Source organism: Hydra vulgaris, chromosome 05, assembly GCF_038396675.1.
Source record: "Hydra vulgaris chromosome 05, alternate assembly HydraT2T_AEP".
NCBI lineage: Eukaryota > Metazoa > Cnidaria > Hydrozoa > Anthoathecata > Hydridae > Hydra > Hydra vulgaris.
In genome coordinates this window covers 43,122,501-43,137,500 of record NC_088924.1, presented here as the reverse complement: position 1 = coordinate 43,137,500, position 15,000 = coordinate 43,122,501, and the positions used below count along the sequence as shown (strand labels likewise).

Below are 15,000 nucleotides of genomic sequence, written 5' to 3'. Positions count from 1 at the left end.
TGTATGTGAAAGGTATATTTTGTTATAAGGATTACAGTTTTTATAATAAAAAATAAATAAAAGTTAAGAGTATTGTTTATATATATATTTATATTTTATTTACTGTGAATCTAATTAAATTTCCTCTTTTCATTTTTTAAGTTTTTGTTGGCACAATTTGAGTTATATTTTTTTATTGTTTGCATCTATGCTTTTTTGAAAAATATGCGTATGTGGTAATATGTGCTTTATAACTGTTTTATGAATGTGTTTTTATAATAGTAAAAAATGTTTTTTATTGTCTGTGTATGTGATAATATGTGTTATATAATTGTTTTATAAATGTGTCTAAATATGTTTATATAAAGTTAAATATATACATTTTGTTTAAAGTTGGTTCTTATGTTTATACTTTGTTTTTTCCATGTTTTTAAAGTGCTGTTACTTGGCAAACGTGTAGAGCCACATTTGTTAACCTTGCCAGCGAAGCAATGCACTTAAAGCAGAGGTGTATCTTGGCAGTGTTTAGTGTCAAACTGTGTTACAACTTTGGATTAAGTTGTTTTCTAGGTTTTATTACTACTTTTTCTAGAAATAAATAAAAATGTTTTTTAAAAAGATTTTACGCATTGTTGTTACTTATGTTACTAATGTTGTTACATTTGGCTTATCTTTATGTTGGTGTCTGTTGTAAATATGATTAATATGTAGTTTCATTATCGGACCTCGCTGCTTTTAATCATTCACAAAAAGACAAACTATTCTGACATATATACATTTTGTTTATATCTCAATTTGATTTTTTTGTCTTTAGCTCTGTTCATAATGTTTTACAAAAACTTTTGTAAAACATAATGAACAGAGCTATTGTCTCTGCTCATGGTTTTATAACCATGGTTTTGGAACCCTGATGTACCAAGACGAATTATTTTCTAAAAGTTAACATGAAATAATTATATTTAACAGCCTCTACACCGGAATTACAACAGCTTTTCTCTAGGTATTTGGTACATTGATTTCCATTTTTCATACATGATATTTTTCTTTGTATAAGTAAATACATTCATTACATTTTTTCCTTTCAGATTTGTCATATGATATTTTATGTAATACATGTGATTTTTAAAAACATCTATTAATAAATAATTAAACATTCAACGTTGCATATGTCATTTTAAAGTAATTTCAAGGCTTTTTTAAATATGTTTCTTATTATTTATCTGGTTTATCAAGCAAGGAATGCAAGCAAATTAAGCTGATAATTTTTCTTGGCTTTAAAAGAGTTGTTATCTTGTTCTTTATTAAATTTAATTTGTTTAAGTATAGTAGTTTAGTTTAGCTAAGCAATTTTTGTTTTATATTTTAGTGCAATTAAAAAAAGCTGAATCCTATACTTTAGAGGAATTGGAAAAAGCTGAGGTGCTTTTCGATTTGCTTACTGTTATTGTTTTTTATTATGAGGCTTAAAAATAAAAATTTTTTATAAGGTATAACTGGTACTGATTTGAGTAAGTTATATTATATATGTTGTTTTATTTTATATTGGTTTAATTCTTCCTTAGATGTATATTTTATGTACTTAAAATAGAAAACTGACGGTAATTTGTTGATACGTAAGTTTATATACATAAATGTGCCTATATTTCAGCATATTTTATATTCCTTAGTATATGAATTTTTTTTATATTTAATATAAAATTTTATATTTAATATCGCGCATTATAGTCTAGGTTCTTTGTTAGATAGCCGAACCACCTAGAATATTAAAAATTAATTTACTATCTCAAAAAATGCCTCTATTCCCATGGTGTACCATGGTGATTTAGGTCCCATTGAAAACACTTAAGCTTAATGGATCTTAAAATAGGTAAAGTTTAAATCAGAAGCAAAACACACTTGATAGAGATTTTTGGTCCTCAATTCCAAAGCAACTATGAACGAAATTAATAGGTTCGATGCCCAGACATGTAAATATGTGTTTTAAAGTCATTAGTGGCTGTTTTATGTACAATAAAATATCGTTTTTTTCTCTGAAAAGTCCTGCATTCGTTTATATTTAGTCACTTTTATATCAGGTTTTTTTGTGTTTGTGATTTTTTTTTTTTAATTTATATATATATATATCTATATATATATATATATATATATATATATATATATATATATATATAAATATATATATATATATATAAATATATATATATATATATATAAATATATATATATATATATATATATATATATATATATATATATATATATATATATATATATATATATATATATATATATATATATATATATATATATATATATATATATATATATGTATAAGAGTAGTATTATAATTTTATAAATTTATTAGAAATACAAAAACTTAAAAAGAATTGCCAAACATACTTTTATAAGGGACACCATTGTATAATCCAATTTGTGTATCACAACAAAAATATATGTTATCTTTAGTTTTAGTTATTGGTAAAATTATCGATGGTAATTGCAAAACATTTGCTTTCGTATCAGGTAATCGTTCTGTAATTTTATCCAAATAGTTATATCTCAAAACATTTCCAAACTTATCTTGAAAATAAATATTTTGCGTAATGTTGTCAAAGCATATAGGCTCTACAAAAATAGCAGAGAGTCCTAAAAAAAAAGAAAAATATATTCCAACAAAGCATTTATTATATTTTTATATGTTTAACTCCTCACAATTTTGTGTGTGTGTGTGTGTGTGTGTGTATATAAACCACTACTTGTCAAAAAAGGCAGCAAGCAACAAATATTTAAAGTTGGAAGATACTGAAACAGAAAAGATGAAGATTGTAGAGCAAGATAAGGATCGACGGACGACATAAACGATTGCAAATTATATATATCAGGAAAACAAGAGGAAAGAAGCGAATTCCAAAGAGCTGATGTTCAAGGAAAAAACTACACGAATAAGCGTTATATGGAGCACTTAGGAACAGTCAGAGAAAAAGGATGAGACTTAATTAAATGACGAGTAACATGAGACTGAATTTTAGTTGATGGCACAAGAGACGCTAGCTCTTTAAAGCAGTGCCCATTTTAGTATATGAAGGAAAGAGAAAGAGAAGCAACATTATGACGGTGTGATAGTAGTAAGAGGTTGGCTGCAAGAGCAGGTCCAACTATGTTTAAAATGCGTTTTTCCACCTTGTGTAAAAGAGAAACCGCATCGTTAGATGATCCGCCCCAGATATGGCAACAGTAATCCATACAAAGCCGGATTTGAGATTTATAGAGATAGAGAATAGAATCCTAAGTAAGAAAGTGTCGAGCTCGATGAAGAGATGCAACCTTAACAGATGCTAATTTTGTAACAGATTGATATATGGTTTTGCAACAGATTTTATATACGGTTTCCATGAAAGATTAAAAGTAAGAGTTAATCCTAGAAGATGAAGAGTAGATTACTCATCGAGTAAATCACCGTTCATAAATATAGGAAGATCAAACTTATAGTGAGAATGATTGGCTGAAAAAATTGAGTTTTATTTAGATTAAAGTTCACCAGCCACTGTGAGCCCCTGATTAGCAGAAGTGAGATCTTTTTCAAGCTCAAATACCCCCTCCAAGCAATCAGAGAGTGTTGGTTTCTTATCAAGACAAGAATAAATGCTAGCATCATCAGTGAAAAATGTCACCTTAGATGTGAGATTATCTGGAAGATCGTTAATGTAAATTAAAAAGAGTATAGGGCCAAGGATAGAACCTTGAAGAATACCTAAAGTTACAGAATAAAAAGAAGAGTGCTATCCATCAAAGACAACTTTTATACTACGATTGGAAAGAAAGGATTCATTAATCTTAAAGATGTTACCAGATACAACGTAAGAAGAAAGTTTATGGAGAAGACCAGCATTCCCAGCTTTATAAAAAGCTTTTAAAATGTTAAGAGCGATGGACTTAACTTCTCAACTTTTATCTAATGCCCGATAAAACCTATTGGTAATTACTGTTAGGAAATCAGCTGTAGAACAAGAATATAGAAACCTATATTGATGGTCAAAAAGTAATTTATTTGTTTAAGATTAGAAATTAAGTGTTTGTTAATCAAAGATTCAAAAACTTTGCTTATGATAGAAACAAGACTAATGGGACGGTATGCAGACGAATCAGATCGCTCTCCAGAATTTTTCTGTGCCAAAAACTGTAGAAGAGTCTAGGCAGGTAATCACATTAGATACAGAACCTTGAGTAAAACGAATGTCAAGCAATGGATCAACCTGTTTGTTGGCAATATCAGGTAGAACGCAACTAGTGGAATCAAGAGATGACATTGATGAAAAGTTTTTAGTAAACAATTCAGCTTTGTCTTTAGGTAAGGTGACAAAATCTGAACCATACAAGAGAGGCGGAATTAAAGATTTGCCTTTATTAATAATACTATTAAAGACACTCCACAAGTCACGAGAGCCTAATTTTTGAGATAAAATGCGAGATTTCAGGAACTTCGAATAGCGGGCTTTGGCGTAAGACAAAACCTTTTTACAATGATTTCTGGCAGTAATAAACAGATGTATATTTTCTGGAGAATTGTTTTGCTGACAGTTATGGAAGTATCATTAGGCAATCGCAACAGAACAGTGGGAGGAAAACCATCGAGGAGAGTGAGGGTTGACCTGGAATTGTCACGAGGGAATAAAAGATTCCATGCCAGCCTGAATCCATGAAGTTATGTAAGAAGCACATTTGTCGACAAGAAGGCAAAAAGTTTCTACCCAAGGGCCATCACGAAAGAAATCACGAAAAGATGCCCAGTCAGCTTGACTGTAGTTGTAAGAGGTGCGATAATAGGGAGATTTATATGATGAAGAAGAATGAGATATTAGTTTTAGAGAGATAAACTGTCATCAGAAGCACCTAAGGGTGAATGCAGAGAAACTAAGCACTGACTAAGATCAGATACAAGACAAAGTTCGAGTAGAGAAGGTAATTGATGCAGGTTTTCTGGAAAGCGAGTTGGAAAATTGACTATTTGAGTTAGAGATTAAGAAAAGCAAAAGTTGTGGGCTTTAATGCATGCAGAATCAATGACACTAGAGCCAAGCCATTCAGTGTGGTAAGCTTTAAAGTCACCGTAAACAACAATATTAGCTGATAAATAATGTGAGAGGGCTTGGTCAATATGATCAGAAATAAAATCAAAAAGAGTTCAGTCTTGAGATAAAGGAGAGCGATATAACATAAAGAGAAAGGCGATAGAGTGAATTGGTGCTAAACGAAAGCACATGAAAGAATAGTCTGTGGATTCAAACCTAGTTTCACGACAATTGGGTGAATTCTTACGAATGTATATGCCCATGCCAAGCATGTGACTATTGGAGTCTTATCGAATTAAAGGATATAACCATCAACACTAAGTTCGCAAGTTGAGACAGCTAAACTCAAATAGGTCTCGCAAAAGGCAAGTCGGTGAACTTTACAAGAGACTTTACAAGAACTTTACAAGAACTTTACAAGAACTTTACAAGACTCAACAGATGAAAAGTTACTTTGTAGACCACGAATATTAGTGAATGATAAGTTTAGAGAACTTGCTGATGATGATGGTTTTTTGTGTTTTATAGTTTTTAGTACTTTATTGATTTTTAAAAGTGTTGAAGAACTTAACTCAAAGCATAGATAGTTCTCAGAAGACAGTCTAATAGCCCAACCAATTGCCTCATTACTATTAATGAATCTTAAGCCGTAACAAAGGGCTCCAAATATGTCCTCCGCAATGCAAACCAAAAGTGCAAACAGAAACACCATCATTGTGCAACATGGCACTGTTAATACTTTAATATTTTTCAGCTGCTGATGGAATCAGCCTCTCTGAGAGCTACCACAAAGTTTAGGAAACCTGACTACCAGTCAGCCTCAGAACCATAAAACTGAGTTTTAGAGCTGTATTTTTATTTTGAAATAAAAGAATTAGTTGCCTAGTCATAAAAACAGAGACACAAGCAAAACCCATGCAGTGAGTCATAAAGACCCAGCATTTAATATTGTAAACTAAAAAATACGTATTAAAAATACATCTGCGCCAACCTAATAGATGAAGAAGTGGTGGGAAGCTGGTCAACAGATAGAATCTGTTTACCCCTTAAGTCTTTGCCTAGGAGGCCTTCTACAAGATAGTAGCGAGATGCATTTAACACCTGCTCAAGATTAGTACTTTCATCGAGATACCATCTCTAGCCTTTACTTAACCAAGAGCCTCAAGGCAGGGGGAGTTTTTTGTCGTTTATTTCATCTCTTAGCCTTTGTCTAAAAAGGCGTATTCTCCAAGGCAGCAGTACATAAGGTGAATTACAATGACTCGTGTATGCATACAAAAAAAAAAAAAGATTTTAATTTTATACGAAAATGTGCTAAAATGCAAAAATGTTAAAAATTCTCCAATGGGAAAATAAAGGTCTTTTGGAGAATAAAGCCGAATTAGTGTTGATCCAGTGATTAGACTATCAATTTGAATATTCAGCAAACTCAAGAAAACAACGAATAACATCAGATCATAGCTGCAGCAGAACTTAATTTATTTAATTCCATCATTGTTATATCATTATCTTATTTAGATTTACTATTGTTTTTGTTAATATTGATTCTTTTTTTGAACTTCGTTCCTCTTTATGGACAGACGTGATTTTGCATTCCAGATATATATATTTGTTTTATTGCAATTGTTTGAAAATACCGTGCTTTTAGCAACAGCAAAATAATTCTAACAAAATATCAAATGATAACTTAATGTAACAGCGTATTTGTTTATGGCAATAATCCAGATACCTGATTAAGTTATTTGTTTTCAGATTTTTTAAAATTTTTTATTCGGAGAAGGTACTTTTATTTTCAACTAAATATTCAATCAGCAAAATTTTCACGTTAATGCTCAAAGGACAAATTTGTTGATAATAATTGCATTAAACCTCAACTAATGATAAAGGTTTACAATGCATATCATTGAAATATACTTTTTGTAACCTGGAAAACCATAGTTTATAAATTTTTTATAAAAAAAAAAGGTTCACAAGAGTGAACTAAAAACAATTAAAAGGTTTTATGATGATAAAGTATTAGAAATGCAAAATTGAATTATCAAACTAAAATCTCAGAACCAAGACTAAAGAAAGAGAGTGTGAGTTCTTGAGAAGCCATCGCAAATTAAAGCGGAACCAAAATTATTTAGTAACTTATTTAATTCATTCAAAAATCCATATTTACTCAAAATTAACATATTTAACATTGTAAAGTTAAAAAAAGGGAACAAAATATACTTAGTTTTGGAACGAAAGTCATGGAAGGAAACGAAGACAAAAATTTTGTAGAAAAGAAAATTGTAATAATAGCTTATACAAGAAGATTTTAAAACTCAGATGCATATAGAAGTACACCAATTTTGGTAGAACTTCCCTCAAAGAATAAACAAATGGAGGTATTGAAAAAATGTGAAAACCTACGAAATTCTAAATTCACAGGAACATTCATTGGTCCATACTTGACCATTAGTGAGAAAACAGTAACTACAGCCTTAATAGAGAAAAGAAAAAAACTAAATGATGATTGGGAGATATAAGAAGTACTTTATTATAGACTTTGAATAAAAAGTTTTTAAGAGCAAGACCATGAACATGCAAACATGAAGACCAAAGTAACCTCTTTACTCGAGATAGGTCTATACTGCTACATACAATTCGCATAAAATTTTTCAGCGTGTCTAATTTAACAAATCTATATAAAAAATTAAGTAAGCTGGATGTTATGTGCACCAACACTTGCTCATTGAACAACAAAATGTATGGTTAAACGGGGCAAATTGGTTAGTAAGGCATGATTATTACACTAGGTAATAAAAAAGTTAATAAAAGTTAATAAAAAAGTTAATAAAAGAGTTAATAAAAAAAATCCATGATTGCTTTCTTCACCAGCTTATTGACAAACCAAAATTTCATATAGATGCTCTGAAAATGAAATAAAAATCCCGGGTTTAATTATAGCAAACGACGAAACTATTCTTTTAGATATAAATATTAAACCTCATTTAGGCAAAACAAAGCAAGGTCATTTTATACTACTGTAGGTTTATTATATTAGTGAATATGTTAGAGTTTTTAATAATAGAAGATATAATTATTTAAGAGGAGATTGTAATGTCTTCAACAGGTTTATTGAAGATAAAAAGTGGAGTAGCTTGTTTTTAGAATGTGAGATTAACAAACGTTTTAAATTCTTCTCGAGAATATATAATAAAGGTTTAAATTAGTTAAGAAAAAAAGGTAGTAGGACCTATTCATGAATCGTGATCTAATAGCAAATTTAAACAATTGGAGAAAAAAAAAAATTTCAAAATGGCAAAAATATATAGCCATTTGCAAAAAAAGGTGAAGTTCGCCATGATTATAAAAGTTTACAAATAGTTACATAAAAAGAAATTAAAAGAGTGGTGATGGATTTTGAAAAAAGAAAAAGCATACAATTGCAAAAATAATTCAAAATCATTCTATTCTAATGTAAACAACAAATATAAGCCACAAGATTCCCTAAAAATATTAAAAATTATTCCGACCAAATTGACCTCAAATTGAAGCGAGTTATAGAATAAATTATCTAAGTTTTAATTAAATATTAGTTCAGAAAACTAAAGCTTTTATGAAAGGACCAACTCAAATAAATTTTTGATCCGTATATTCTATTCTCCTATGAAAATGTTCTCAAAAAATTTGCATAACTAAATCAAAATAGATTTATAGGTTATGAATTCATTCATAAGGCAGTATTGAAAAATTTGGCATTAACTACTTCTACGTCCCTCTCTATGTTTTTTTATCAAATTGTTCATTTCCTCTACTTAGTCCAAAAATTGGCTATTGGCAAATGTTGTTCCAATTTTTAAAATGGAAAACAAAGTTGAACCTTGGAACTGATTTGTGTCTTCAATATCAACTTTGTACAAGTTAATAAAAAGTTTGATTAAAGATTAAATATTTTACTTAAATATCAACAAACTAATTTATCTGAATCAGCATGGATTTGTTCCTCGAATAAGTTTTACAACTAACGAGTTGGAAACTTACCATTTCTTTATACACTAAATCTAAAGATATCGGTAGATATTATTTACAAAAGGTTTAGGTTTCCCATAAAAAAATTATTCATAAATTAGACAATTACTGGGTAGATAATTAATTAATAAAATAGATTTATGCTTTTCTGACCATTAGAAAACAAAGAATCACATTAAGAGATTTTACATTAAATTGAATATAGTTAACTATCGGAGTACCTCACGGGTTGGTGCTGGGGCCCATACTGTTTATTCAATTTATTAATGATATGTTGGACAACATTACATGTCACTGAAAACTGTTTGCAGGCAACACAAATATATTAGCTGCTGCTTCTAATAAAAAAGACCATTTAAATTTACAATGCGCAGTTGATAAAATATGGAAACAGGCTAAAACATGGTCATCGACTTTCAATAACAGACAAAATATGTTTTGAAGTTAAATTCAAAACACCTTAAATTTCTTGAATTTAAGGTGTTTTGAAGACAAAAGACTTTAAATTCAAGAAATATATTGCAACTGTAACTTATTAGGCGAACCGTTTTTAAGGAATAATAAGATAAACTTTCAAAAGTAATAACAGAATCGTAACAATGCAATTGTATCTATCTTTAGTAAGACCTCAGTTGGAATATCCAAAACCTGTCTGGTGTTCATACTTAAAAGGGAACATTAAAGTTCTAAAAGTCATACAATTATAAGCGACAAAAACAATTAATGAGTTTAGAAATTACAGCTATGAAGACCGGTTAAAAAGATTAAAAATTATGTCTTTTTAAACACGTAGAGCAAAGGGTGGCCTATCTATCATTATAAATTCGACAAGAGATTGCATTCCATCACTAAGCAGTTCATAAAATCGTGTTTACCGAGACTTTTTTTACCAAGAGAATTGTAAACAATCTGTTTAAACTAAATTCACAAGCAGTAAATTAAAAATCATTAAACAAATTTAAAAACAAGATAGACAATAATTGTTTTTATTTAATGAAAAAATCAATTTGAAGGCTGTTATAATGCAAATTATAAAAGCCACCTAACTTATAATTTAACATTTAAAAAAAAATACAAAACCATAGATATACCCCTGTATTATTATTATTATTGTTATTTTTGTTTTATTGCAACTATATGATTTTAAAATTTGCATAAAATAAATATCTTGTTGTTGTTGTTGTTGTTGTTGTTGTTGTTGTTGTTGTTGTTGTTGTTGTTGAAATTTTTCATCCTTCAAACTTATTTCTACTTTTTATTATTTTCACCTAAATTATTTGTCTAAATTTTTATAGTTTATGTACTTTTTTCTTTTTTCCCAATGCTATATTTTTGGGTCTAAATGCAATGCTAATGCTACTAGGTTTGTCATACTTGTATCCAGTTTTTGAAAATTTTGCGTTTCCACATCCTAATTTGTCACATTTACTAAAATTTTTGAATTGAGATATTTCTGGTAAAGATATATTCTTAAAATTTTAGATTTAGATTTTAATACAAACTCTTTATGCACTTGAAGTGCTATACACTCAAACTAAAACGATGTGTAAATTATATCATTATAATTATATCATATGCCTAAAAATTAAATTCCAAATTCCAAAATCATATAAAATTCATAATCCAAAATCATATAAAATCAATTGAATTAAGACACTGATTATATCACTGATGGGAAAACTGATTATCGAGTAGACACGGAAAAATCTGGTCAACTTTAAACTAAGGTTTCTATAAAACCACAAATGGTTTTATTTATTATATTTTTTTAATTAAACAATACTTCCTTATCTTTACTTGTGTCGATAAATTTTGTTTATAGATCAATGATTTTCAAAACGTTTCAAAAACAAATTGAGGTGCGTAAAAGAGTTGTGAATTTTTTTGTGCAAAAATTCATCAACTTCATATCCCTTGATTGCTAAATGTACAAACGTCCCAAAATCTACAGTCATATATTTAATAAATTACTTCAAGACTACTTAAAGCTTCAAAAGTAAACCTGGAAATGGAAGAAAAAAAACTTTCCATAAATTCAAAAAGGTAAAGTTGATTCTCAGTTCAACAGAAAGAAATCCGAGCCGGTCACAGCAAGATCTAGCAAGAAAATTTGAGACTTTCAGATCTTATATGAAAAAAGTACTTAAAAATGCTGAAATTAATTATTTTATAAGAAAAATGCAGCTAAGAGAGCTTAAATGGTGAAAGTAAAAGAATTCGACGCTGGTTATAATTACGGTGGATATAAGTTTGAGCATAATTGAAGACGATTAAACATATTATAAGGCGGATTTTTCACAACCTCCTGGTCAACAATATTACTATAAGGACAAAGATAAGGCTGTCGTTAATAAATCATAATATATTTGAAAAAAAAAATTGCATTTAAGTTCCTTGTTTGACAAGCAATTTGTTGCTGTGGTATATAGTCCTCTTGGTTTGCACTGAGAAGACCTTGACATTCGATATTTACATCAAACATGTTTTCAAGAATTTTGCCATTTATGAAAAAATATAAATATTGATGTCTCTTTTTGCCAGATCTTACTGTTTCTCACTATTCAAAAAAAGTTCTACACTGGTGCAAAGTTTCTAAAGTCAACACATGTGATAAAAAAAAAAAAATTGAAATAGAAAGGATTTATGTGTATAATATATGCCATAAGTACACAAAAGCCACAAAAAATGAGCTGCCTATCTGTAGGAATTCATTTGAAGCACATTAAAGCTTTCAAAATTTTTTATATTACTACAACTTTTAGCAACTATTGGGTATAATAGCCAAAAAATGCCTAAAATCATTTAAAAAGACCTGCACAAATAGATTATATGGGTGAAAAACTATTACTGTAAAAAATTTCCGGAGATTACCTATTTTATTTAAAAAATCTGTGAAAAACCAAAAAATCTATATAGGCTCCAGGTCAACAACGATTCGATTATAAATTTTAAACGCCAATCAAACTAAATTTTTCAGGATTGTGTTTATTTCAAAAAGTCTGTGGATAATCAAAATTTGAAGCAAATCTGAGGCGGTATCCTGGATACCTATAGATAATTTGATATGGAATGACCTTTCTCTAATTTTCCGTTGTGAATAAAGTGCAGCTTTTACTGGTCTTCTGGACCTAGTTTCTTGCTTAATGTTACCAATTGAGTTGTTTTTCTTAAAGTCAAACTGTTTAGAATATACTCAACTATGTAGCAATGGCTTTATTAAATAGATAAACCTATTTTATGCTTAATAGTTGACCTTCGTATACCTTGATATAACTATTTTTATTTGCCCAATTTTAAAATTTTATATATTTTAAACATAAAACTTTATTACATATTCAAATTTAAATAATGTATTCGAAAGCAATAAAATAAGAAAAAAATAATTTGAAGTTAAATTTGAATTTTTTTTAGATGATAACAATTTTTTTATTAACATTTAAACATTTGCAACACACACACACTAAATTATATTCTTATACACGCATATATATTATATATATATATTAGGGTGATTAAAAAACTTTTTTTTACTTTTTGTTATTCCTAAGGTCTAAATGTGTTCATTTATGAAAGAAAACATTGTACCAAAAAAATCAGCCAAATCGGTTAATATTTAGAGGTCGCGCTAGGGCGATCTTTATACCCCTCTAAAATTGGAATTTTCAAAAGTTCAGTAAAATATAGACCTTCGTTTTCTGTACACATTTCGGTTATTTACCGTTCGATTTTATTAAAATAAAATTGAAAATAAAGCTCTTATTACACATAATAATTTTTATTAAACAACATTAAACAACAACAGCTGCTCATTGTCGCCTGGTTTGTTTAGCACTCAATGTTGATTTTTTTGCACCTGGTAAGACAGCCCTGTTTTCTGCTACTAAATTTAGCACATAATTTTGCTGCTCTTTATCTTTTGTTAAGACAGCATTAAAGTCTTGTACTAACTTCACCCCTCTTTCGGCGCAATCATTAACAGCTTTAAGAGACTTCACTACTTCTTTAGAGTCGGCATACGACTCATTGTTTTTCCAGTTTGAAGGATTTTCTTCCAGAAAGGAAATGTCAATATTTAAGAAATTAAAAAAATGAAAGAGATTTACACGTTACAAAGTCCTCAAGGGATTTACTCATTACATTTGTAATATCTGCTAATTTCTTTAAGGGCCTATTATTGTCTACGCATTGACGCTGAAGGGCAGTTATCATTTTTCTTTTAACTTCAAACTCTACATTATCACTAAAAAAGGCAAAAGATATAAGTTCTTTACTTAAATACCATAGATGCCGCTTCATTGCCTTGGTTACAGCGGTCGCTATATTTTCATTCATTTCACGATATTCCTCAATAATTTTTAGAAAATCTAAATCATTAAATGTGGCCGAGGCACTGAGTGGTGCAGTAAACCACTGTCGAACATATATTAACGCAGCAAAAATGCTAGTATCTCTTACTGCGTTTAATTCATGTTGCACCATTTTAAACTGATCTCTAAATAACCATATTTTAATTGAATAAATAAGTTTTGCCATCCACCGAGCATGATGGAAGGCTCCAGGTGCTTTAAATCTTATTCCACTAGGAGGTTGCTCTCCTAAATATATTAGACATAATTCAAGAAGTTCTTTATAATAATCTCGTGGTTGTGAGTCTTGCAAACATGTTTTTAAGAAATTAATTATAGACGATTTTTTCTCAATCGAGACGTTTGAAAGATATCTTTCAGCTTCTTCATCTTGCACTGTTGGGCTAAAATCATCTTTCTTGATATTCTTCCAGGCTTGTTTAAATCGTTTGAAAATAGCAACATCTGGTCCGGACGTTGTTGGAAAATAAATTTTAAACACAGATCCTGCAACAATTTCAGTAATGTGATGACGACAAGCTAAATTCAATAATTCTTTTTTTAATTTTTCTTCAAGTAAATTACAAGCACTTTTCTCAGATCCTGTATTGCTAGCTGTGGTTTCAAACGACATGCCACAGAGATTATTAATAAGATTCGAAGCGTCGCATTCATGGAGAAAGGCTACAACTGCAGTAGCAATGGCTTCTTCTTTTGAATCAGGAAGTTTTGGCACTCCCAGAGGTTTTTCAACACCACGCCCTGTTACTAAAACTGATAAACGCTCAACATTTCCACTTCCATCGATGTCTGCCATCATTTTTCAATCCCAATGAACTACGAGAGGTTCATCCGGTTTGAAATTTTCTTTCGTTTCATTGTAATGAGTTTCACGATAATCAGTTCTTGCCCTATGAAAAGTAGTAACAGATATAGAGAACTCTTCAATGGGAGCTCCTAAACTTTGCATTGTAGCTGCTATAGTTCGCATTGCCACACGATTGCTTACATTTCCTATATCTAAGGAAGCGACAACTTCAGGGGTAATATTTTTTTTTATAGAACGCTTCCTTTTCAGTCCGGAGCTTTCTACAACATCATCTTTTCCTTTCAAAACTACAATATCATCATGATCGCTACTAGTAGAACTTGAAGGCGAAGTTGAATTCTCAAGAACAACTACTTCTTCAGAGCGTTGTTTTCTTAACGCTTTTTTTTGACGCTTTTTAACGCTTCGTTTATCCAAACTTATCTCTCTGCAAACTTTATTTTCTTCTTTTTCTGCATCATCTTTATCAATGAAACCCAAGACCATGTTTCTATCATCTCGTTGATCTATGAGGAAATCGCGATCTTCAGCAATTTATATTAAATCAAAACATTAGTTGGCGCAATATTAGAAAGTTTCATAATTCTCTTTTCAAAGTCTGTTACTTTGCTTCTAGCAACAGCTGATTTCTTATTTTTGTCTTTTAATAGATCCGTATAATCTTTATGAAATTTTCAAGCCTTGTAACTGCATTATCCTTTAGATTTGTAGGAATTTTAGCTTTTTCCCAAATTTCACAAGTTGATTTGATAACTGTTACCAAACTTTCATATAT

General features: G+C 29.6%; 1 protein-coding gene across 2 annotated transcripts in view; it reads right to left on the bottom strand.

The window, feature by feature from the left end:
- LOC136080067 (uncharacterized) overlaps positions 1-15,000 on the bottom strand; it is a 118,152-nt gene that overhangs the window by 10,923 nt on the left and 92,229 nt on the right. For both annotated transcript variants that reach the window (XM_065796681.1, XM_065796682.1), the window contains exon 9: positions 2,380-2,625. In XM_065796681.1, the coding sequence (XP_065652753.1) occupies positions 2,380-2,625 (246 nt within the window). The remainder of the gene's footprint in view (positions 1-2,379; positions 2,626-15,000) is intronic.